Source organism: Bos indicus, chromosome 16 (genome assembly GCF_029378745.1).
Source record: "Bos indicus isolate NIAB-ARS_2022 breed Sahiwal x Tharparkar chromosome 16, NIAB-ARS_B.indTharparkar_mat_pri_1.0, whole genome shotgun sequence".
Lineage (NCBI taxonomy): Eukaryota > Metazoa > Chordata > Mammalia > Artiodactyla > Bovidae > Bos > Bos indicus.
This window is the reverse complement of record NC_091775.1, coordinates 45,852,939-45,876,739: the sequence shown is the minus strand read 5'-3', so window position 1 is coordinate 45,876,739 and position 23,801 is coordinate 45,852,939. Positions and strand designations below refer to the sequence as shown.

Sequence of the window (23,801 nt, the reverse complement as noted above, 5' to 3'; positions counted from 1 at the left end):
GGAGGAGAGACAGATAATACCCTGTCTAGGCCTGAGGATGACTCTAAGTGCTGGGAGAACATGAGCAGAGTAGGAGGAGGGGGTGACAGAGTCGGGAGCGAGCTATGCTGGAGAGAATGGGGTTGGTGTGCTCGATAAGGTGGGAACCTCTAGGAGCTGATGCCCTCACTGAACACCCATCCTGCCCTCAGACTTGCCTCACCCACCAGTGCCCACCAGTGCCTGCTCATGGACCTGGATGGACCAACTTCTTGCAGGTGTCGAGGTCCTTCGCCGTGGGGCTTCTCACCATCCTTCCATCAGTGGACACCACTAACTGGCTGGGCCCCTTCCTAGTGCACCCGGGCAGACGCTTCTCCCTGTGCTGTGCACACCAAGTGGGGAGGAACGTGGCCGGTCACCGTTATACCTGCTGCACTGGGGCCAGGCTACTTGTACCCTCAGTGCATGGTGTGGGGGACATACTCATCTGTGCCATAAGTTCCAAACAAGCAGCAGGGGTCCTGACCCCTTGACAGCCTCTGAGGGGAGTCTGGTCTATGGGCAGCTGTGCCCATCATCTTGCTCTGACCAGTTAGGGCCAGTTGGGTGTGGGGTGCGGGGCTGGTGGACCCAGAGGAATAGCGCCTGGGCTTTGGAGGCACTGCCACCTGGTGGCAGCACCAGGTATGGCAACAAGGACCGAGTTTCATATCTACTTGGGAGTTAGGACCTGCAGCAGAGGCTGTGCAATGAACAAGGGGAGCGGAGGGGACCTGGGAGTGACAAGCAGTGGTCGGGTGCCCAGAAGAAACCAGCCTGGTAAACAGTCTGCCAGCCTCAGGAATCGCCCCTGGGCCAAAAGGGGCTGCTAAGAAGTGCCTCAAAGTGCTGTTTTTAATCTCATTCCCCTCAATGGCTGTCCACATTGGAGGGGTTCACCAGAGACCCCTGTTGTAAAGCAGATGCCCCCTCCTCACCCAAAACCAATGAATTATGTAAACCAGGACTGGAGCTGGAGAGGCTGAGAGATCCCGGAGCAGGCACAGCTGGGGCAGGGGTAGCAGTGGGTTCAGCTCCCGGATGGGGCCGAAGTCCCTTCCAGCTGCTCATCTGTGCCCACAATTCAGCAGCACATTTGGCCGGTGCACCGAGGAAACTTCTCTGCGGGGCCTGTTCATCCAGCAAACAGGATGAAAGAAGCCAGCACCTCTCTCTGCTGAAACCTGGTCCAGGAACGAGGCATCTGGGTAGGGGGAAGTGGGATGCCTGTGCAGGCAAAGGGTTGAGTCAGGGGGTTGCAGGGGACTCAGATAGGCCATGAGGAAACAGTTACACAGGAAGGGAAGCTTGCTGGGGCAACTGGAACCCAGCAATAAGTCAGGGAAAAAAAGGACCCCTAGGATTCTGAGCCTTCAATGAGGGCAGGCGAGTCCCAGAGGAAAGCCTGCACTGCTCCGTCCACAATGGCAACTGCAGGACCCCAGAGATGGCTCACTGGCTCCTGCAGCCTCAGAGCCCAGCTGGGTGGCCACATTCGCTGGCTGCCTCCCCACAGGCTCATCTGGCTGTCCCTCCCTGGGAGGGGGCAGGGAGGCCAAGGGCCCCGGTGCCTCAGGGTCCCCACAGACCTGTGGGAGGACCTGCTCAGGGCTCCAGTGCAGGGCAGATGGTGCCCTGGTCTCAGAGCCCATCAGCTTGATCCCAGGCTTCTGGGTAACCAGTCCTGTTTTGGTCCCATAGCTCTGAGTCCAGGAACACATCTGCATCAACTGGGTCAGCCAGGAGAGGCTGACGGTGGGAATAGGGGCCTCTGCTGGTGCCCTCACACCACCCTGGCTCTCCCCGTATGGGCAGAGCAGGGATTGCAAGGCCTGAAGTTGGCAAAGGGCTCCCGGCTGGGATGCGAGTCCCTGACACTCAGCGGCTGTTCACAGCCACCATTGCACAGCTGTGCTTCCAGCCCTGGAATTCGGTGTCTGCCTGGGAGGTCACAGGCAATCTCTTTGCTGTACCTCCTGGCCCCACAGGTAAGTGGCTCTGATTTATGTAAATCCAGGTGATGCCTAAATAACATGCCCTGTACACATGAACTTACCCTGGACCTGTATCTACGTGGCAGCCGTGCATCCAGCCCTGCCAACAGCCACTTTCCTAGCTGTGGGGAATCAGAGGGGCTGCTGAGCCACCGCGCCCACAGGGCCAAAGAGCAGGAGGGACACCTGGGGCCAGTTGGTCTGGGCAGGAACAGAGTGGAGACACTGGCTGGGGGCAGAGTTGTGAGACATGAGACCCTTCCTCTCAGGCTCACAAATCCAGCAGGTTCATCTGTTGTAGGACCCTCTGCCTCAGGCCAGGTCCATGGCCAGATGGGGACACTGGCCATCAACATCCACACCTGGCAAACTATTACAGCCTGTGCAGCTCTGATGAGGGTCTTCTGCAGCATCAATCTATATCTCCATTCACAAACATGTCTTATCATTCAACCTTCCTGAAACTTCCACTTCATAAATCCGTTACTGAACACTTCAGCTTTATGAAAAGCATCATCTGGATGAGAGACTGGCAAAGACAGCACCTGGATTCCACCTACTCCCCACTCCGCCCACCCCATCTTCTCATCCACAACCCAGAACCACAGTCACGCATGGTTGTGTTAGTCGTTCAGTCCACTCTTTGCAACCCCATAGGCTATCATCCGCCAGGCTCCTCTGTCCACGGAATTCTTCAGGCAAGAATACTTGAGTGGGTTGTGATTCCTTCCTCCGGAGGATCTTCCCAACCCAGGGATCAAACCCAGGTCTCCCACACTGCAGAATTTTTACCATCTGAGACACCAGCGATCCTGCTTGAGGGCGATTTACTAACAAGAAGCGCTCCAGGTTGCTCTTGCTCATCATTGCCGCCAGATTCCAGATAAAAAGGTGAGTGTACAATTTCCAGAGTCTTGAAACTTCAGGAAACCACACTCTGGTCTCTGAAAAACCACAGGCTGAACCCACCCTGGTGACTGCTGCCCCCTGGTGGCCACACATACTCTCTGCAGGCCACCTGGAGCGTTTGTTGGCCGCAGGAGGCTAAGATCCCCCATCAGGTCCTGGATGCACTGTCGACCTGCAGGTGCTGCAGCGGCTAAAGGCGGTGTGGGGGCACCGGCAGGTGTCAGGGGTGCAGATGGAGAGGAGACAAGACAGGAAGGGTGGCCAGAGCTGGAAGCAACTGTCCTGGCTGGTGGCTCAGATACATACGGTCCGTGGAATTCTCCAGGCCAGAATACTGGAGTGGGTAGCCTTTCCCTTCTCCAGGGGATCTTTCCAACCCAGGGATCGAACCCAGGTCTCCCGCATTGCAGGTGGAGTCTTTACCAGCTGAGTCACAAGGGAAGCCCAAGAATACTGGAGTGGGTAGCCTATCCCTTCTCCAGCAGATCTTCCCAACCAGGAGAGCCAGGGTCTCCTGCATTGTAGGCGGATTTCTTTACCAACTGAGTTATCAAGGTGCCCACAAATTAGAGGTGTGGGGTGAGAGGCAGGGGGAGGAGCTAAGAGAGAGTACAGTGGTTCCAATGCCATCACCTTTCACCCCCAACACGGCCTGTTCTGCCTGGGGAGTCACTGAAGGTTCCGAGTGTCCCGCCAGCAGGTTGAAGCCCCCCCCAAGGGCAGTGTGCCCACTGGAGACCCTTCGTCCAGGAGGGTAAGCCAGTGTGCTGGCAACACCGAGAACCCAACCCTCCCTTTGCCCCCTCCCCACCCTGGGAGCCCCAGGGCAGGACAACTGCCAACCCCCTGCTCACCCCAGAAATGACACAGCCCACGGAGGACACGCAGCCGCTGTAGTGTAGCTTGTTTTTATTTATGTCCACAAATATTTCAAAAAAATTACAAAATACTCAAATGGAGAGAACACAGAAGTCACAATTTCTGGGTGTCTACTGTTTACACTGTGTTATCTCATGGCAAACTACTCATATATACATTTAGCTTCAAGATATATATAAACGTAGCAAATCAGAATGTACACTCCGCTCTGCTGCTGCCGCAGTGAAGCTCGACCTCGACGACAGTGAACAAGATACACGTGAAACACGGAAACGCAAAACTCAACTCCCAACCAAGGGAGGAAACCCAAACGGAAACCAGGGGGCTGGGCTTCAAAGACACCGCGAAGGTCTGGGGCCTCCTACACACACTGGAGTTGACCAGTGAGGGTTTCAGGTTCTGGGTTTTTAAATGGAAGAATCTCAGTGCTTCACCTGGGGATGTGAGGAGAAAACCAAAACCAAACGAGAAAATGCCTTCAGACGGTTTTCAAATACAGACTCCCAAGTACTTCACTCTCTCTTCTTTGGAAAAATGGACAATAGAGAGAGGAGATCAAGAAGGTGTAACTAAATGGTAGGCATCATGGTCTACCAGAAGGGAGAAGAGGAAGGGTGGGCAGGCGGGGGTGTCCGTGCTGGAGCCGGGAGCGGCAGGAAGGCGCCTGGCTCAGAGGCATGGAGCCTGAAGCATTGAGCCCGCCCCCATGGCACGTGGCGAGCCTTGGCGACATGACTGCTCCTGGCCAACCTGCCATGAGAGTGATGACAAAGTTTCCATCTGAGCCTGCCTCCCCTCAAGGAGCTAAAGTTAAGGCAGAAATGGAATGAGAGAAAAACCAGAGAAAAAAACCTACTACTACAAACATTTTCAACAGACCAAACAACCCCTTATCTGTCCCAACTGAAACTGAACATGGTTTGACAGACACTGGAAATGCCCTCACCACAGGTCTGAATCCAGAACCTGAATCTGAGCTAATACCTGCTGGTTTCTAGGTCAAAGTGCCAGCCTCTCGGCCCACCTCTCTGTGGTCTGGGACATGCTCCATGTCCGCTGACCCCAGGTGGGACTCCGGCTCTCCTTTCGCTCTTGGCTGGGACCCCTGCACATCATGGCAGGAAAGGCCCTCAAGGGTCTGAGACAAGAGGGATAGACAAGGGCACATCCTGGCAGAAAGTTTCATCAACAGGTGCATAACGGCCCCCCGAGTCCTCACCCTCTGTTCTGGAGAAAGGGCATCACGTGGGCACCTTGGAGAGCAGAGGCAGGCTCAGGGCTTACTGTCCCCTCGGAGGGGCCCCATGTGGAGCCTGCCTCCCACCTTACGTCCGCGACCCCTGTCCTGCTTCTGTGAGGCAGAGCGGGACACCAAGTGTGGTGATACGAGGACCCGCCAGGACTGCCACCCACAGCTGGGACACCTCCTGGAGGCCCCGACCCCAAAGCAGCCTCTGAGTGGGGCAAGGACGGCCCGGCCTCCCCACAAGGAGATCCGAATGACCACACACACCAGAAAGCAGGCTTCTGACAGATCCTTTGGCAAGCACACATGCTTAGTGAGAATTGTTTTCTTCAATTTTCTAGGATGTTTATGAAATAGTCCAAATATGGGGGGGGGGAGGAGAAGTTCATCCAGACCAATCAAATGCGCGTGTACAGAAATCTACAAGGAAATCTACAACCAGACACACAGGAACATGTGCTTTCGCGCCTGCAGAGACGGAACGGGGGACACTCAACTCCTGCGCTCCCAGTGCACAGCGAGTCGGCTGAGCTCACCACAGTCCGCACCGCTGGCAAAGCAGGAGCCGGGAACAGACAGGAGTGAGAACCAAAGCAGCAACACAAAGAAACGGCTTGTAATGTTGTCTCTGCAATCCCTGGCTGCTCCCAAACCTAGCCCCTAGCCTCCTCTGCCCCTTTGTAACTAGTAACGCCCATCTGTTCCCTTTAATTAAAGGGATAATTATATATAACTTTTTATTAAAAAATCAACTCTGTATTCTGTCAATAGCTGGTAGGAATTCACAATTAGTGACATGGCTGGAAAAAATAGATCAGAATAGTAGTTCATGGAAGGAAAAAAAAAAGGCTGTTCTAAAATTATTTATTTACAGACGTAAAAAGCCATGCACAGAACCTCCTCAAATTATGAAGATCTCCTACAATGTATTAAAATAAAAGATTTTTTAAAAATTATAGCTCTTGGATTCCAAACTCAGATGCTGCAGACCGTGTGGGTTCTGGGACACACGCAACTGAGTGTGTCTGCACGCACTGAAGGGTGTGAACTGGGATCTAGCACCTACTGAGAAAAATCAAGGAAGGAAAAGAAAGCTAAAGCCAAACCCCAAGACTGCAGGGGCACTTTCTGGGTGTTCAGTCCAGTCCAGGACTCACTAAGTTTCTGGGGGACTGTCATGCAGGGAGACCCAAACCAGTCTCAAGGAATCCTCTCTACAAACGAACACTATGTATGCTGATACGTTTTTAGTTGTGGGGTTTTTAAATATATAAAGAAATCTTTAGAAGATATTCTTTTTGCTTTTAGAGCTCCTATTGTATGTAAAAAGTCCTGTTTCTCTCCCCCAAGAATTGGGGTTTCCACAGCCAGCGTTAACAAATAAATAACTTATAACTGCTTGTCACCTTCTTTCTTCAGTCGACTAGAAAAAGAAAAGGAAAAAAAAAAAAGGAAAAGTCATAGGTATCAGGCCTGGGCAGGCCTGCAGCTGGAGGGTCTGGACGCCTGAGCAGCTGCCACACTGCTGACCCCCTCCCCACCCCGCTCCCTCCCCCACCCCCAAGACCATCAGGAGTCCCCTAACTGGCAGGGGAACAGCCTGGCACTTGTTGATATGGGGTGGGTGAGTGCAGCTGGGAGGGGCGGGGTTGGGGACCCACAGACGGAGGGGGCCTGGCCTCCCCCTCAGCCCCTCCCCGCCTTACCTGTAATAATCCTCCTGACTGGGCAGGTGGCCACCATGCATGTGGGGGTGTCCGTGCAGCCACTGCTGCTCCATGGCCAGTCTCTGCAGCTCAGCCGACTGGGCGTGCATGGCCTGCAGCTGGTGGGCTGCCGACATGGGGGGTGGGATGGCCCCAGGCAGGTCTCGGGGGTAGGGGGTGCCTGTCAAACACCAAACAGCCCCTGCTATAGCAAGGCCAAGGCAGTGGCCAGGATGAGGCCGCCAAGGAGGTCAGGTCAGGAGAGAGCCTCCCGAGGGCAGGATCAAGAGGTCACCTACTGGGCAGGGACCAGCAGAGCAGAGCCTCTGGGGAGAAACAAGTGTGGTCCCTGAGCCCCCTCCCTCCACCTCCCATGGGGCCCCTCCTCCTCAGCCTACTGCCTGGTCACAGAGGCCTGCGCTCAGCCTTCTTACTCCCCTACTCCCTCTGGGCTCCTGTTGTGCATTTACAGCCTCATCCCCAGCTCCCCGGGGGCGGGGGTCTGCCTGCCCAGCTCCCAGGGCTCCCCACTACACAGGAGAGGCCTGTGCTGAACACAGAGTAAATGCATGAACGGGAGAGCAGACTAGACCCCTGACCCAACCCTCCCTGGCCCCCTCCTTCCCCAGGCATCTTCTTACCAAAAACTGGGTGACGGAGCATCTCGTGCTCATGGGGGGGCTGTCCAAGCAGAGGGTTGGGGAGGGTGCCAGGGGGGTAGGGAAAGCGCGCCAGATGAGGGCCAGCGGTCAGGGGGTCGACCAGCGGGTGAACGGGGCCCGCTGAACCTAGAAAAGGGGGCAGAAGCACAGGGTTCAGGAGCTGCTCGCCCTCCTCGGTGGTATTCACAGCGACTTCCTCCTCTCCACAGATTGGCTTCTGGTCACCAGGCCATCAATAACCCTGACCTACTAACCCAGAGTGGCTGTTGCCCTCCCCGACTCCCTGCACCTGCACGGAGCTCCAGAAAGTGACAGAGTGAAGAGCTGACCACGTGTTTCTTCCCCAGTCTCCTCAGCAGCCCCAATCTCATTTTGGCAAGGACCCTGGATCTGCAGCGCCCCGGAGCCAACTGCCCCAGCCTCATCCTGGGCCTGTGAGATCTACTGCCCCAGGCTGCCTCCTTGGCTCTTCACCCACAGGACCCAAAGCAAAGCAGGTGCTGCCTGTTGGGGCTCAGAAAGCCCTGGCCTCTCCCAGTGACCCTCTCAGCACGTCGCCTGTCTGTTCCCTGGAGTCACCCTCTCTGGCCCTGGGGCCTCTGCACCCACACTCTCCAGGCCTGAGGACGCTCCTTCCCTGGCCCCAACACCTCCCACCCTCCAGATGCCTCTCTACACCAGCAGCGCCGCTGCTCCCAGCTCTCTGCTCAGTCATCCTCCAGAACACCAACCACTCCTCACAAACTCAGACACGTTTATCGACTGTCCCCAGGTTTGAAAGGCGAACGTGGACAGGGGTGTCACCAGCTTCTACGGCTATGCCGGGCACATTGCAGGTCCTCAGTAAACATTTGTCAGGTGAACGAACATGCTAAGAACACTCGCCTGTCCTCTCGCAGGGCTGAGGCCCACCTGCTGCTAACCCCAGGGCTTAACCACAAACGTTCTTCATTCTGGGACCACGGTGTGAACCCCGCGTTAAGTGGGGCTGTGAACATGTGTAGGAAACTGGAAGTTGCCCTCCTTCCCTCTGGGGCCCACCCTGTCTGTTGTCTCCCTCCCTGTCCAGAAGGGGCCCAGGGGCCCCCACAGCAGGCCCTGACCCCCCTCCCACCCTGTCTGGCCAGTCTGCAGAGCCGCCCAGTGGGACACCAATCGTGCCGGTGTCGGCCTCAGACCAGCCTGTACCCCTGGCCGCCGACCAGTGGGCCTTCCAGAGATCTTGCTCCTGGAGTGGACAAGACTGGGCGGTCCTGGCCAGGTGAGCCAGCTCCAAGCTGGCAGAAGCCCGAGCCCTGTTCCCCGAGGGGGAGCAGAAAAGCTCTCACTGGTGACAACCCCCAGCTTCCCCGGGTGTCCTAGATGCCTCCAGGTGGCCCCAAAGGCTCTGCCCTGCTCCTCTAGACCTGTCTCCTGCTCTCAAGCAGCCCCAGAGAGCATAGGCCACCTCCTCCATTCCAGCCCCACTGCAGGCGCACGACTGAGAACCCAAGCTTCATCAGGAGATGGCGAGCAGAGGGCCCCAGGTGACTCTGGAGCCAGGGGGTATGCTGGGTACCCTCACACGTGCCAGGAGCTGCAAGCTCTGCTCCGGACAGCAGCCCCCCGACTCCCGCAGACCCACAGAGGGCGCCCACCTTGGTGGAGGGGGTCCTGCTGGTGGAGGTGCAGGTGCGAGTGGATGTGGGAGTGCTGGTGGTGGTGCGGGGTCACGTTGAACATCTGCAGCCGGGCCAGGGGGTCGCTGGTCAGCGAGGCCATGCGCTCGGCATGGATGCGCTCAGCCGCCAGTCTGTCTGGGTAGCTCATCTCAGGCCGCAGCTGGGGCCCGGCCAGGGCCAGTCTCTCCCTTTCCAGGGGGTTCAGACCGGGATGGAAAGATGCAAAAGGGTGGGGGCCGGCGGCAGGGGGGATGGTGAGGGCACCGTGCCGGGCAAAGTGCTCCATGGGGTTGGCGGCTGGGTGCAGGGGATCCAGCTCCGGGGGCTTCACCTCGAAGCCCGGCTTCATCCGCTCCCGTAGCTCCCGCTCCCGGAGCTCCCGCTCTCGGATCTCGCGCTCCCGCAGCTCCCGCTCACGGATGGTGGGGTCAACGTTGTAGAGGCCGGGCATGTGGTAGGCCAGCAGCGGGTCGGTGGGGTTGAGGGGCACGTAGAAGGGGTGGTTGCGGTTGGTGGGTGACATGACATGGGGCCGGGCGTACTCGCTCAGAGTCCGGAGGGCCGGCGTGTCGGGTCCGATGTAGGGGGGCACGGCCGCAATGGTGGTGGGCGGGGGCTCGAAGGATGGCCGCATGTGGCCAGGACCGCCAAGCTGGGGGTCGCTGAGGCGGCCTTCATGTGCCGAGCTGGACGCCTTCTGCAAGAGTAAAGAGGCCGTGAGGGGCAGGCGCCTGGCCCCTGGCCCAACCGACTGGGTCCCCCACCCCACCCCTGTGGTCCAGACCTGCCGTGACGGGGGACCAGGAGACCCAGAGGGGTCAGCATATCGTGGACACAGAAGTAAGGCTGGTGGGTGCTGAGAGACAGCGAGGGGGTAGCCCACTCAAGGCGGGCGCGGGGACCAGCCCTTGATGCCCATGGAGCAGGCTGCCCTCCCGACTCACGGCCGCTCGCTCAGCCTCGCGCTCCCGTTCCCGCTCGCGTTCTCGCTCCTTCTCCTTCTCCTTCTCCCGCTCCCGCTCCTCTCGCGCCTTCTGCTCGGCCTCCCGTTTGGCCTTCTCGATGGCCTCCTCCCTCTTCTTGGCCAGTTTGGATCCCGCCAGAGGCATGAAGTACAGGTCGGTCCGTGCACACGAGTTGTAGCCCCGGTCCAGGTGTTTGTAGAACCTACAAAGGCCCGGTGTCTCGCTGGGTCCCAGCCGAGGCCCCAGCTACCCCTGTCCTGGACGCGCCTGGGTTCCCGGGACCTCTACCTGGCAGACTGGCTGGCGTGGCTGGGGGTGTCCACCACAGTGGGCTCAGGGGACGGGCTCCGAGGTGGGGGAGGGGGGCTCTCAGGCTCCTCAGCATCGTCCAGAGCCTCTTCCTTGATCTGGACGGTGGGGAGTGGGCAGGTTGCCCCCCCAGGTACGCTGCCTCCCGAAGAAACAGCAGCAGAGCAGGGTGGCTGGGCCGAGGGGCCAGATCCCGCCGGAGGAGTAGAGGTGGAGGGGCAAGTCGGAGGGGTGATGGGAGGGGGGCCCCCAGGGACAAAGGGGTGTTGTGCAAACGGGGGCTGAGGGGGCACCTGGTGGAGGCCCGTGGCGGGGTGGGAGGTAGCAGCAGGGGGCAGGCCCTGGCTCTGAGTCAGCACAGGGGGCTGTGCAGGGGACGAGGGCAGTGGCTGGCTCTGTGGCATGAGCTGCAGGGGCGGGGGGTGGGCTGAGGGTGGGTGGTGAGTGGACAGGGAGCTCAGGGGCTTCAGAGCAGGAGGGGGTGGGAGGTTGGCATTCATGGAGAAAGGAGAGGGCCCCGAGAGGTGAGGGGGGTGCTTGTGGGCCTGGGGCGCTGGCAGCTGGGGGATGGGCGTGGTGGGCGGGGGCTTGATGTGGGGCATGGCCAGAGGTGCTGGGGGCAGGGGCTGCTCCCGCGGGGGCTGCTGAGGCTGCAAGGCCGACTGAGGGGCAGGGGGCTGCAGGGAGGTGTGAGGGTGGGCTGCTGCCTGGGACACCTGGGGAGGGAGGCCAAAGGGCTGTGGGGGCCCCGGGTGCTGCAGTAGGGACCCAGCCTGGAGGCCATGAGGGCCGGGCGGGCCCTGACTGTGCAGAGGGGGCTGGGTGTGGGGTGGGCCGGTGGTCTGGCCAGCTGGGCCCGTCAGTGGCTGCAGCGGGGGGTGCGGTGAGGCCAGCCGCTGTGGGTGGAGAGCGGGCGCCTGCTGGATGTGGGCATGGGGAGCAGCAGCTGAGGGGGCTTGCGGCTGGGTGGGGGGCTGGGAGGCCGAGGGGGAGCCCTGTGAGGGGCCCGCGGGGGCAGGTGTGGGCCCCTGGGTGGGCAACTGGGCAGTCCCTGGCAGGGCAGAGGAGGGAGCTGGAGTAGCCCCTCCAGGAGCCTGCAGGGCAGAGGGCTGCGTCGTCTGCTGGGCCGAGGAGTCCGAGTCACTTTCGTTGTCCTGGGGGCTGGGGATGCTGGGGGACGTGCTGCGATTGTCCTGGTCAATGTCTTTGGGGTCACTGCTGCCCTCATCGTTGACGCTGCGGCTGTCCGAGCTCTCCCCCTCGCCTTCAGATGGCGAGTTGGGCCGGCTGATCTCCTGGGCCAGAGAAGGAGGATGGAAGGTCTAGGGAAGCTGGATGCCCCCTCCCCACCACACAGCGAGGTCTGGCTGAGGAGGCAGCAAGCAGGGACCACAGGTCCTGCCCTGACTCGGCCAGTCTTGGAGGTGCTCCAGGCCCCTCCCGGGGAGGCAAGACACGGCCACCGCCCAGGGGGCTTCTCAAGGGACAAGAGCTGCTGGAGGCAGTCAATGTGGTTCAGCCTCAAGCCTAACCTGGGTTTTTGTCTTCTTGGAGCTGGTCCTGTCGGCCTCTTCTGTATCCGAGGTCCCCTTCTCCCGCTGGCGCTTGGTGCTCTTAAGAGGGGATGTGGCTTCCTCCTTCACCTTCTGCAGAGGGAAGGCCCACGAGAAGCCTCAGGCCAAGGGAGGATGGCCCAGCAGCCTCAGGGAATGACAACCACTTGCTGACACCTGGACTCCCCCTACACCATGCTCCACCCCCAGAAACAAGAAAGCTCTGGAAGGGGCCAGTGGGGCCAGGAAGGAACAAGTATCTGCGGACAGGAAACTTAAGGCAGAGGTGGCCCCCATAGGTCTGTGCTGGGAATTACGTGGACCCCTTTTTCTAGGCCCCCGTCTGCAACCCCAGGCAAGGCCTTGCTGGTGCCCGCGAGGTCCCATGAATGACCAAGAGACTCGGGGGAGCTGAGTGCAGACTCCAGCAGCCCCTACCACCTGCCCTCCCGGCAGCTCACCTTGGCTGACTTCTTCACCGTCTCTGCTTTACTGTCGTTGCTGGAGGTGCTGGCCGCGCTGGGAGAGTTCCGGCCGCTGGAGCGGATGTCTTCATTGATGGGCGAGGCACGACCATCAGGGCTGGCTGGCTGCTTCTTCCGACCGCTGCGCAGTGTAGACATCTGCCCACCCCAACCGGAGGCTGGTGAGACTCGACCCCGGTCCCCACAAGGGCCACCTGGGCCCAGTTCCCAGGCAGGAGCCTCCAGAGTAGGTCAAATCCCAGCCCCTGGCAAACCACAGGCACCCCTGGCTGTCCCTCACTGCATAGGAGTCAACATGGAACAAAGCAAGGAAGGGGTGAATGGGTGAGTTTACATGGACAAGAGCTATTCTCAGCTTAAACTCGAAGCTCTCATCTCCTCCAGGGACTGTCCTCAATGACATAAGCTGGAATGGGCAGGGCTGTCTGAGGGGCAGAGGTTGGCCCAAGTGATGTTACACCTGAGCTCGGCTTTAAGTCACTCCCCCTCTTCTGTCTGCTCCACGGAACTGCCTGCTCCTCCCACCAAACACACACGCATACCGGCCAATTTCATGTGATAGGATGGGAAGTGACCCAACCAGATGAGCTGTCAAATAATGCAGCTCAGCTCCTAAAACCCCCAGGCCTTGAGGGCATTTCTGCAAGGCCACGGGGCTCAGAAGGGATGGGGGTACAGCGATTCATGCTGGTCCACCAGCTCCCTGAGGAGATGTGAGGGAGGAGAGAACCAAGGGCTCTTCCCCACAGGCCGGGCACGTCCCCTCCAGTGTCTGTTTCTCTGCCCGAAATGAAACATTCCCAGCCTCCTCCTGGCGGGAGACGCGCGCAGGCTGCCTGGCCAGAGACTCACCGAGCCACGACTCCGCCGCGTCCTCATGCTATGCTTCCCGCTGAGCCCATCGTCCTCCTCTTTGACGGGCTTGAACATAAAGGGTGGGGGGTCCACGGGCTTCTCGATGGGGGGCAGCTCGCCGTACTTCTTGAAGTGGATGCGGCAGTCTGTGCACAGCAGGATGTTCTCCCGGCCCCCGTGGTGCCAGTCCTTGGAGGCTGCAGGAGGGAGGGGAGGCGGTGTGGCTGCCAACCTCAGACACCAACGTCCGGGGCTACAGACATCCAAGCAGGGAGGCCCTTCAGTGGGCTTGGCTGACCCTGGTACCACGAGGACCACGTGGCCCTGGCCTTGGCCGATACCTGTCACTCAACAGCTCGGGTGCTGCTGCCCTGCTTCTTCCTAGAAGGAAAGGATCTCAGGACTGTCCACCACCCCACCTCATCTCAGGATGAACTGACAGGAAGAGGTGGCAGCAGGCTCCCCGGAAACATAGGCGCCTCCGCCCTGACCCTGAGCAAGTCTGTCCCAGCCCCTGGTCAGCACTCCAGCCTGACTGCTAACAGTAAAGTCTTCCACTTTCTAAGTAACCCTTAAGACAATGCAGATGTCAAGTCTCCAATTTGATTCCCCAGACATTCAGAACCGGGAAGTGCCCGAGCCTGGCTGCTCCAGCGAAGGCCCCCCTCCCACTGGCCCCACTTACTGGTGGTGAAGCAGTGGCGGCAGGCGTAGCCCTTCAGCTCCTGCTCACTGTCCTCACTGTCGAAGTCATCCTCACTGGCTGAACTCAGGTCCACTGGGCATCATGGGCACACGAAGGGGTGGGGGAGACACCATCATGCTGGGCCAAGACTGGACCCCCCGTTACCTCTGACCTGCCCCAGGCTCTGGGCCAACAGTCGGAGTGGCCCAGCAGGCTGGCTGGGGCAGTGTTCACAAAGGACCACTCTGAGTTTCTCAGAGCCAGTCGTCAGAATGAAGAACTCGTGTATGAGGGATGGTACCCAACAATCTGCTCTGTCATTCTGGTGGTCTGCTGTCACACCTCAATCCTGGAGAAGCTGGCACTGATGCCCACAGATGGTGGATCTGACTTTCTGAGGGGTTTCCTCTACATCAAGGCTCAGTGCCCTTCTGGCCTCTGTTTCCCGTTTGTGACCCTCAGGCTGAGTGCCCTGGGCCAAGACAGGATCACAAGCCATGAATCTAGTTTTCAAAGGTTAAGAAGGTGTGGGCTTCACTTTTGTATAAGACTGCAGATCACAATGGGACCAAGAGGAGGATCTCAGAAAAGTAGGAGGAAGAAGAAAATGTTAAACTGATCATATTGCGACCACAAGTGCTAAGGGAGATTGCTAAGGGAGATCGTCCTCCAAAGTCAAAAACCGTCTCAGGCCAAGGCCAAGGCCAAGACTTACAGATAATATTAAGTTTCAGAAAAATCTATATGCACAAGTAGTTTGTAAAACTCTTAGATCAGGCTTTGCAACACACACACATGCACGCACATATACCACTGCCCTGGCTCCAACACAAGCTCTGCCAAGGACGGCTGTGAGAGCAGGTCCACCCAGAGCTGGGACATGGAAGCTTGTGGCGTGTGCAAAGCCCCCACTTACAGAATTCACTGGATGGGGGTCTGGAGGGCGTGTTGACGGGCGTGGACGCAGTGCGGGTCTTGATCCTCCGGAACACGGCCTGCCTGCGGTGCCTGCGGTGGGCCCGGGAGCTGGCTGCTTCTGGGGTTTTCTTCCAGTAGTAATAGAAGGTGATCAGTTCTCCCTGCAGGAGAGAAGGGTTGGCTATGAGGCAGATGCACAGCCTTGGAGCAGAGGCTGGCTTTATCACAGCTGCCCTGGATGCCTGGGCTCACTTGAGACACACCCGTGGAGCTGCCTGTGCAATGGGCCAGTGGGGCCTGTCTGCCAGCCCGTCAGAGCATAACTTCTAGACATCAAGAACATTTATTCACAACAAGTATCTGCTGGGTGCCTACTATGAGCAGTTCTAAGCACTGGAAGTGCATCAATAAACCTTTGACAGAAAGGAGAACGCCTGTCCTCCAGGTGTGTGTATGTATATGCATGAGTGCACACAGGGAACATCTGTGAACAGCAAGTCAGTGAATCCACATGGGGAAACATGGAAATGCCCAGCCAGGGAGACCATTCCAGAAACAACTGAAGCTAACAACTGAGGTGGCAGGAACTGGGGCCAGGAGGGAGGTTGGGAAGAACAGAGCCCAAGCCCAGGAAAAGTGCTATACAGCCCCTGGCCAGGCCCAATGCCCACCCCGGACGAGCCAGCACAGGGTGCTGACGGCGAAGCTGAGGCCTGGCAAAAAGACTGAAGAGTGGATGCAGCACACACTGGTGCTGGGTAGAGAGGAGACACCACACGTCCCGAGGTCGGTGTGTAAGGCCAAAGGAGCTCCTCTTTTCATGGAAGGCCCTGAAGAAATGGAGCCAAGACAGCTTTTAAAAACAAAGCCAGGAGAAATGAGTCCAAATGCAACTTTTTAATAAAGGGCACTTGTGGCCCTCCCAGCCTCAAGGGGCTCCACCATAAGTTCACACACACACGTATACACATGCACGTACACACAATATGTACACACCCACACACATGTACAGAATACACATGCGCGCACACATACTCGTACACACACGTGTGCACACACACACATACACACAGGGGCTGGGGGCAGCAATGGCATGTTCCACTAACGCTGGCTAACAAAAGACCAGTATCTTGGGGGTCTTTGCTTTAAGAAAAAGTGTCTCTACTTAGAATTTAAAAATAGTTAAAACAGTCAGAGAGCCTCGATCACACTGATCTTCTCTAATTACATCACTACTCTGCAAAGTCAGTACCATATCTTGGGGTGTGTTCTGAACGTGGGAGGGTCCCCACATCTAAGGGTTGGAGCTACTTGGCCAAGGCCCACTCTGCCTCATGGAAAGCTCTCCACTCTGTGAATGCAGGAGCCAAAAAGGAGAAGCAAAGACTGTCCACCAGTGACCTGAGATCTAGCTGGAAAGACCAATGCTGAGGAGACCGAAAGAGACGAAGCAATGCAGGTACCGCGTGACACATCCGTGACCAATGGATGCCCAGTCACAAGAGGTTTCTCTGAAAACACCCCCAGGAGCAAGTAAGCCACTCCCCATCCTCTTTCCAGTTCCACACGGCGGTACCTGAACAACACAGGACAATGTAGCAACTGCCCTTGAATTTCTTCCTTGTTTGCCTTCTACATGTCAGTAGAAGTTAGTCTACAAACACAGCCTCCAATGTCCCCATAGTGAGGGGAGCGTCCTGAGCCTCTGAGGTCCCGACCTGAGACACCTGGCTCCTGCCTCTTACTTCCTACCTTCCTGACTTAGCCAGTCATTTATCTATACTGATCTTTTGCTGTTGGCTGGCTGGAGGGCACAAACTCATAAATCCACTGTGATTAAGAGATCTGTGCTGACACCAGTGACCTGGTTCCAGTTTTCCTAGGAGGAAACAGACCAGAAGCCAAGGCAGGTCACTGTCACCCTTCAAACACTGTCAGAGCTGCAGGTGCCTCGTCAGTTCAGAAGGGCAGCTGGTGCAGTAAATCATAGCCCAGTCCCAGGGCTGGAAAGAAGAATGAGAAACCCAAAGGATTCCTGTTCCTCCCACCTCTACCTTCAGTGGAAGTTGTTTCAGGGGCCCCGGGACAGGGCTGAGATGTGAGGGGAAATGGCAAGCTGCAAGAGGCGAAACAAAATAGAAATGGGAGAGAAACCTGAAAGGGAGGCACGACCACCAGGTCTCTGCCACACCTCGGTCTGACCTGTAGGCTGTGAACAAGCCACCCTGACGGTTCTGGGCAGTCCTGGTCTGCAATTCATGGATACAAGGGATCATCTCTGTTCCTCAAACATGAAAGAGTTTCAAATGGTATTAAGAAATGGTATAACCTGCAGATTCAAACAGAAGCCAGAGTTCAGGCCCAACATCAGATGCTGGACAGAAAAGACTCAGGAAAAGCCCAGGTTCACAACCTGAAGCCTGCACTGGTCCTCCTCGAGTACGTGATCAGGACACACACACTTAACATTAAAATAAGTGTCAACTTATGTCAACCTTAAGTAATAGCTCTTAAACAAGGAGCCCGGGACAGATGCCATCCTCTGAGTATCAAAGATCAAAATGGACTGCGGTAGTAGAACCAAAGAATATCAATTTCCAAATTCAGGGAAGACAGGGGAGTGACAAGAAATCTCATATACCACTATGGACATGTAAAATGGTCAAATCACTTTGCAGAACTCTTTTGGCAGTTCTTAGAAAGCCAAATGGGCTTCCCTGGTGGCTCAGACGGTGAAGAATCTGCCTCCAATGCAAGAGACCCGGGTTCAATCCCTGGGTCAGGAAGATCCCCTGGAGAAAGGCATGGCAATCCACTCCAGTATTCTTGCCTGGAGAATCCCATGGACAGAGGAGCCTGGCGGGCTAGTCCATGGGGTCACAAAGAGTCGGACATGACTGAGCGACTAATACACAACACAAAGAAAGCTGAACATGGACCACACAGCCTAGCAACTAATTTCACTCCTAGGTGTTTACCCCAAAGGAATACAAATACGTGTGCACACTAAGACTTTTACACAGACATTCATAAAAACTTCACTCTTCCAAGCCCCAAAAAGTGCCTTAATGGGAGAACGGACAAACATATTCCGGTACACCCACTCATGAGAATACTACGTGGCGGTAAAAAGGTAAAACAACGGACAGCTACAACAAGCAGGCACGTTTCAGATATCACGCTGAGTGGCAGCAGCCCGCACAGGAGGGCCCAGACAGGACGAGTGTCTGTCTGCGTCTGGTGCGTGGGGCGTGGGCCACTGCCTGTAAAAGGACCTAAGGAGACCTGGGTGATGAGGCTGTCCTACAAACTGACTATGGTGTTATTACATGGATGTGTACAGTTGTCAAAACTCACTGGACCTGTGCCCTCTGAGTACATTTTTATGATCCATATGGTATACACACCAGTAATACATCAGCAAGTTGACTGGGAAAAAAAAAAATTCCAGACCAGGTTTTATTAGCTGCCTCTCATCCACTGTAATGTCTAGGAAGGGATTAAACATTGGAATGGAGCAAATCTAGGAGGATTAGAAGCAGCATACTGGTGACTGCATGGGTGGCTAGGTCTTGAGCACAAACAAAAGAGGATGCCGGGGAAAGCTCTGGTTCTACAAACAGGGAATGAAGCAGCTCAAGGCCTCCCCAGGAATGAAGTCAATTGAACTTTACTCAAACATGCATAGCGTGTGCTGTGGAGACCCACTGCACATAAATTCAGGGAACAAAAGCTGTTGCAGAAATCAATAGCTTACTGAAACATTAACACAGGCAATCATTGATCAAAAGGCAGCTCCACAAAGGCAGCCTTGCAAATTAGCTCCTGCTTGTGCTTGCAAGCAAACACAGAGGCACAAATGTTGTCGACATGAATGGCCTGTAATGATCATTTGTCCCCAGTGCTCTCCGCTCATCTCACAACAAGGCCTTACAGTCAACATGCCTCTCATCTCGGGGCAGCGGTTTAGTGCCTGGGCAAAGAAGCAGAAGGGGTGAAGTCATCTTCAGGGGTTCCATCATGGCTGCAGCTCTTGCAGGAGGAGTGTTCATGGCCCGGGTCTATATTTTTAGCAGATTCTCTTGCCCTCTCCAACTCCCCTGCCTTTTCTGTTGCTGCAGGGGTGGGGTGGGGGGTATCCTACAGGTCAGATGCAGAAAGCCAATGGCAATGAGACATGTGGCCCTAGATTAAGGACTCACTTTCCTCCCTGAGCCAGGTTCCCATACAGCAGCTCTTCTCTGGGGGATAGGAAAACTAGCTGTATTAGGTCTTTCTGACTTTCCACCAAAAGAAAAACAGGGGGCAGGGGAGTGCCAGGCACAGAAGAGAAGGGGAGAAATAAGCTGCTCAGGGCAGCACTCTGGGTGGATCGGGGGCCTGGGGGACAGAGAGAAACCAAGACATAGAAATGAGTCGGGCAGACAGAGGCTCAGTCACAGGCATGCCTATAATCCAGGTTTGGCCACTGGGAATCATGAGGAGGAATCACGGCTCCACTTCTGTGCTCTCCCCACATCCTATTGGCTCCCCACTCCTCTGGGCAAAAAACCATCAGGGCAGGCTCCCCTCCCTGCGTTGCCCTGGGCAACCAACTGAAGTGCAGGGCTGGGATTGCTCAGTGGCATCTGTCTGCTCACCTCTCACAGGGAGCTTCTCGGGTATGAACCCACTTCAGGGAAGCAATGCTTTATCTGAGGGTGGGTGGGTGGCAGGGGCACAATGAGCCAGGAGACCTGTTCCAGGGCCCGAATGGACGTCACTGGATGGGGGCCATGGGCTGGAGTGGGAGCTGACAATCCTGCTGCTGGAGACCACCTGACCAGGTCAGTTTACCTGCAGGTGGTTGGTAAGCTGAAACACTGCCCGTGAACCCAGCTGCTCTTTCCTTTCCCTCATTCAGCCACTGCTGAATCATCCTGCACTGCTAGGGCAGGAGAGCCTGTAACCTGTCCTGCACAATAAAAGGATAATCTCTTTTCTAAAGTAAGATGAGCTACGTGTGTTCTCTGTAAGGGACCTTGGGGAAGCAGGAGTATAGACAGAATGCTTAAGAGGAAGGTGCTGCAGGCACTGCCAGTATCAAAGGTTCCTTCTCAGGGGGGATGTCTGTCTCCAAGACCGTCAAGGAGCACGCTCCCCAGCCCCGGGGTCTCTCCCCACTCAGCCCGCCACTAACTCCTCAGACACAGGCCCTCTGGGAGGCCGGTGCGCAGGCTGAAAAAGGCAGTCAGCTATTTTTCACCCCATTACTGAAGCTTAAGGGCACACCCCAGATTGAGTCCAATTAGTTGTGATTATAACAAAATTATTACTGCTACAATCATCTACACAGTCTCAACACCCCAAGGTGGTGGGAGAAGAGGTCCAGGGACCCTGGCTCAGAATCCAGGGTTGCCATCTACAATCAGGTTCTCTCTTTACAAGCCAAGGAAGGCCTCGGTCTTTTATAAATAACCCTGGACACACAGCATACCCTGCGCTCAGCTCAGGGTAGACAGTGCTCCTTCTCTTCCACTCTCACAACATGGTTCCGTGAACCAGCAGAAAGAAACAACACTGATCACTGGTCTTCTGTTACGCTGTGTTAAGGAGGGCCTTGGAAAACCAGCGTCCTCCTTTCTGTACATGCACAGAGGGGCAGGGTAGGTGCAGGAGACAAGAAGTAATCTAACCCAGGTCCCTGCACACTACCGAGAACCCAGTACCAGCCCCAGAAGGTGCCCAGTAGTCAGTCAGTCAGTTCAGTCGCTCAGTCGTGTCCGACTCTTTGCGACTGCATGAATCGCAGCATGCCAGGCCCCCCTGTCCATCACCAACTCCCGGAGTTCACCCAAACTCATGTGCATTGAGTCGGTGATGCCATCCAGCCATCTCATCCTCTGTCGTCCCCTTCTCCTCCTGCCCCCAATCCCTCCCAGCATCAGAGTCTTTTCCAATGAGTCAACTTTTCACATGACGTGGCCAAAGTATTGGAGTTTCAGCCTCAGCATCAGTCCTTCCAATGAACACCCAGGACTGATCTCCTTTAGGATGGACTGGTTGGATCTCCTTGCAGTCCAGGGGACTCTCAAGAGTCTTCTCCAACACCACAGTTCAAAAGCATCAATTCTTCCGCACTCAGCTTTCTTCACAGTCTAACTCTCACATCCATACATGACCACTGGTAAAACCGTAGGCTTGACTAGCGGACCTTTGTTGGCAAAGTAATGTCTCTGCTTTTGAATATGATATCTAGGTTGGTCATAACTTTCCTTCCAAGGAGTAAGCATCTTTTAATTTCATGGCTGCAATCACCATCTGCAGTGATTTTGGGTGCCCAGTAGAGCCACCCACAAATGCCCTTCTGCTGTGAGTGGAAAGGAATTTCCTCTTTACCGAAGTTTTAACACTGCCTACTAAGAAGGAGGGGGAGCAGAAGAGATGAGGTGGGGAAGCAGGCCTGGAAGCTGCTCGTGAGAAGGGCATTAAAATACAGCCTCTTTCTGAGGTCATTTTACAGGCCCTCCAGGCCCACAGTCTGCGTGGTGGGACAGGGGCCACGAAATGGCCTTCACATGCCACTGACACACCCCATTGCAGGGGTCAGAGAGTAAACATTTAGAAGAAGTTCTCTTCTTTCTCTAAGACCTATTAGTAACTGCTCGGATGCTAAGTATTTTAACTTGAGTACACAGAGAGAGTGCAGCTAAGTGATCACTACAGAAGGCCTCAAGTCAACATGCCAATGGACAGTGAGAAGCAGAGCGGGGTTACTTGGCTAAAATTTCTGTTTGGAGAATACCCTTCAGTCATGGTCTGGCTCCTTCTTTGGTGGCCCAGGTAAAAAGGGTGAAGAAATTTACCACTTACTTTTTGGACAGAACAGAGATATAAAGCTTAAAAGGAAAAAAAAAAAAAAAAAGAAAAGGTGTTTTTGCAAGAAGGTCCAGGAAGCAGTGAGTGGTGATGAAACAAGGCCCCAACCCCAGGGCGGCGAGGAGGAAAAGGAGACACACACAGCGCAGAGCTGCTTCTATGCTTCGGTCCCCAGGCCAGGGCCCCAGGAAGCGACAGGGAGGCCACTGGAGCCGGGGCCAGGGAGCCTGCCTGGGACGCGTCCTCTGGGAAGAGCTGCTCTAACTCCTTTGATTTCCATGGCCACCTCTGCCTGTGAATTACAGCTGCACTGTTTCTTGGCAAAAATGACGGATTGATTCGAGGGTAGTGAAACAAGTCAGAACTTCCGGGCACAGACTCCCATGCAGATCACTCTTCTCTTGCTCCCTGAGGACCCCAGGACTGGACCTGACGACAGAACAGCTGAGGTGAGAGCCGGGCATGGGGTCGGACCATCACTGAGTGCAGGGGGAAGCTGCTCTCAGCAGTCTCTCTCCAGCAGGCAACTGCCTGTCTTCCAGCAGTGAGTCTGGTAATTAAAGCAATGCTGTCCTGGTTTCTTCTTTTGTTAACCAACCAGATCCCCTCGCCCCCGAAGGAGCCCCGACATTGTCAGCCTGCTCTCCTGCTGATGGTTATTTCCGCCTCTGTGGTCTCGGGGTACATTCAGGAGGAAGATGACAGGCTCGAAGGTGCAGCAGAACCACAGCCACCTGACCGCATAGCCACACCGAGGAAGACCTGCGCCCGGGGGCAGGCTCCCGATCCTCCATACCCCTACCGCCTCCCACTGTCCACGTTGCAGCTCCTCTCCTGGAGACAAAGGGAAGGGAGGAAAGGGAAGACTCTAGAAGCCTGTGCAAGTCCCCTAGGTTTAACCGGTTATGATGATGAGGCCACGCAGACGCTCGGAGACACTCCTGAACCAGGCACTCTCACTGCCCATGTTGTAAACCCCAACTGTGTAGGGTGAAGGGGAGGAAAAATCTTTTTTTCTTTCTTTTTAAAACAATTACCACCACTACATTTGAACACTGTGAGGGAAAGGGGACAGGCCAAGGTTTATTTTAAACTCAAAACCATAATGAGATTTCCTAAGCTCTACGCTGCTTCAGTTGCTCAAGTGGCCAGCTTTGATCCCACCTCTGGTCCCACACCTTCCCTTGGATGTTCAGATCTGAGGTCCTGAGCTGGCCTGTCCCCTCCCACACAGAGACCAGGCCAGTCCTCTCAAAGCACAGCCCTCGTCTTGTCAACCTCCGCCTCCAAATCACCAAAGGAGCCTCAAGGCCTGCAGGGAACCGCCCGGCTGCTCCACCGCCTCCTCCAGGCCTTCCCTCTGTCCCCAGAAGACAGTGTGCGCTCTGGCTTGCACTGAGCGTGGCGGCCAGCTCCCTGCTCCTCAGTGCTCCTTCACGGGGCAGGACGCAGCCCTGCAAGCCCTCACTACTCTGTTCTCTTGATGTCTGTCCGAGCCCTCCTCACCACTCGGGGCTCCAGCCATCACAGATGTCGTCCCACTTCTCTGTCCTGTACTCGTGGGCTCTCCCTTGGGCTGCAGCCACGAACGAGCCTGTCCAGCTGCCAAGTCCATGTCCACCCCATCTGAAGGCCCACCCCAGAGTCCAGGGCACCATCTCAAACATAGTGAGTGTTCAAAAAACACCTGACGGAATGAGTATTTTCTGAGAACTAAAATTTACCTGAAGTGAACACTAAAAGCATACAACTTCAGAGAAATGGAAGCAACACTGCCAGCTTTTGAGAAATGGATGCAAGATTGCTAACATTTTATTTTGCCAGGTAAGGTTGTTAAAAATAACTACCTGATCTCAACATTATTTCACAAAAGAAATGACATTTTATCTTTTCTAGAAGGTATAATAAGATAGACAATCTCTAAACTAGAGTTCCTTAATTTGATACGTAGTGTTAACATGAACTGACTACAGTGTTCTTGCTTTTCATTTCCCACGGTCCAATGAAGACAGAATCCTCGAACCTGCGAAGTTGCTTGCAATCGGCTGCTCTCGGGTAGGCATCACAGCTGGCAGGAGGGCGGACCTAGGAATCC

General features: G+C 55.9%; 1 protein-coding gene across 9 annotated transcripts in view; it reads right to left on the bottom strand.

The window, feature by feature from the left end:
• Nucleotides 1-3,816: 3,816 nt before the first annotated feature.
• The window catches only part of RERE (arginine-glutamic acid dipeptide repeats), a 415,138-nt gene continuing 395,153 nt past the window's right edge, over nucleotides 3,817-23,801 (bottom strand). For all 9 annotated transcript variants that reach the window (XM_019976073.2, XM_019976075.2, XM_019976074.2 and 6 more), the window contains 11 exons: nucleotides 14,847-15,009; nucleotides 13,931-14,023; nucleotides 13,243-13,442; nucleotides 12,367-12,528; nucleotides 11,885-11,998; nucleotides 10,332-11,647; nucleotides 10,023-10,245; nucleotides 9,055-9,775; nucleotides 7,397-7,543; nucleotides 6,756-6,936; nucleotides 3,817-6,472 (listed from right to left, as the gene is read on the bottom strand). In XM_019976073.2, the coding sequence (XP_019831632.2) occupies nucleotides 6,439-6,472; nucleotides 6,756-6,936; nucleotides 7,397-7,543; nucleotides 9,055-9,775; nucleotides 10,023-10,245; nucleotides 10,332-11,647; nucleotides 11,885-11,998; nucleotides 12,367-12,528; nucleotides 13,243-13,442; nucleotides 13,931-14,023; nucleotides 14,847-15,009 (3,354 nt within the window). In that variant the 3' untranslated portion in view covers nucleotides 3,817-6,438. The remainder of the gene's footprint in view (nucleotides 6,473-6,755; nucleotides 6,937-7,396; nucleotides 7,544-9,054; nucleotides 9,776-10,022; nucleotides 10,246-10,331; nucleotides 11,648-11,884; nucleotides 11,999-12,366; nucleotides 12,529-13,242; nucleotides 13,443-13,930; nucleotides 14,024-14,846; nucleotides 15,010-23,801) is intronic.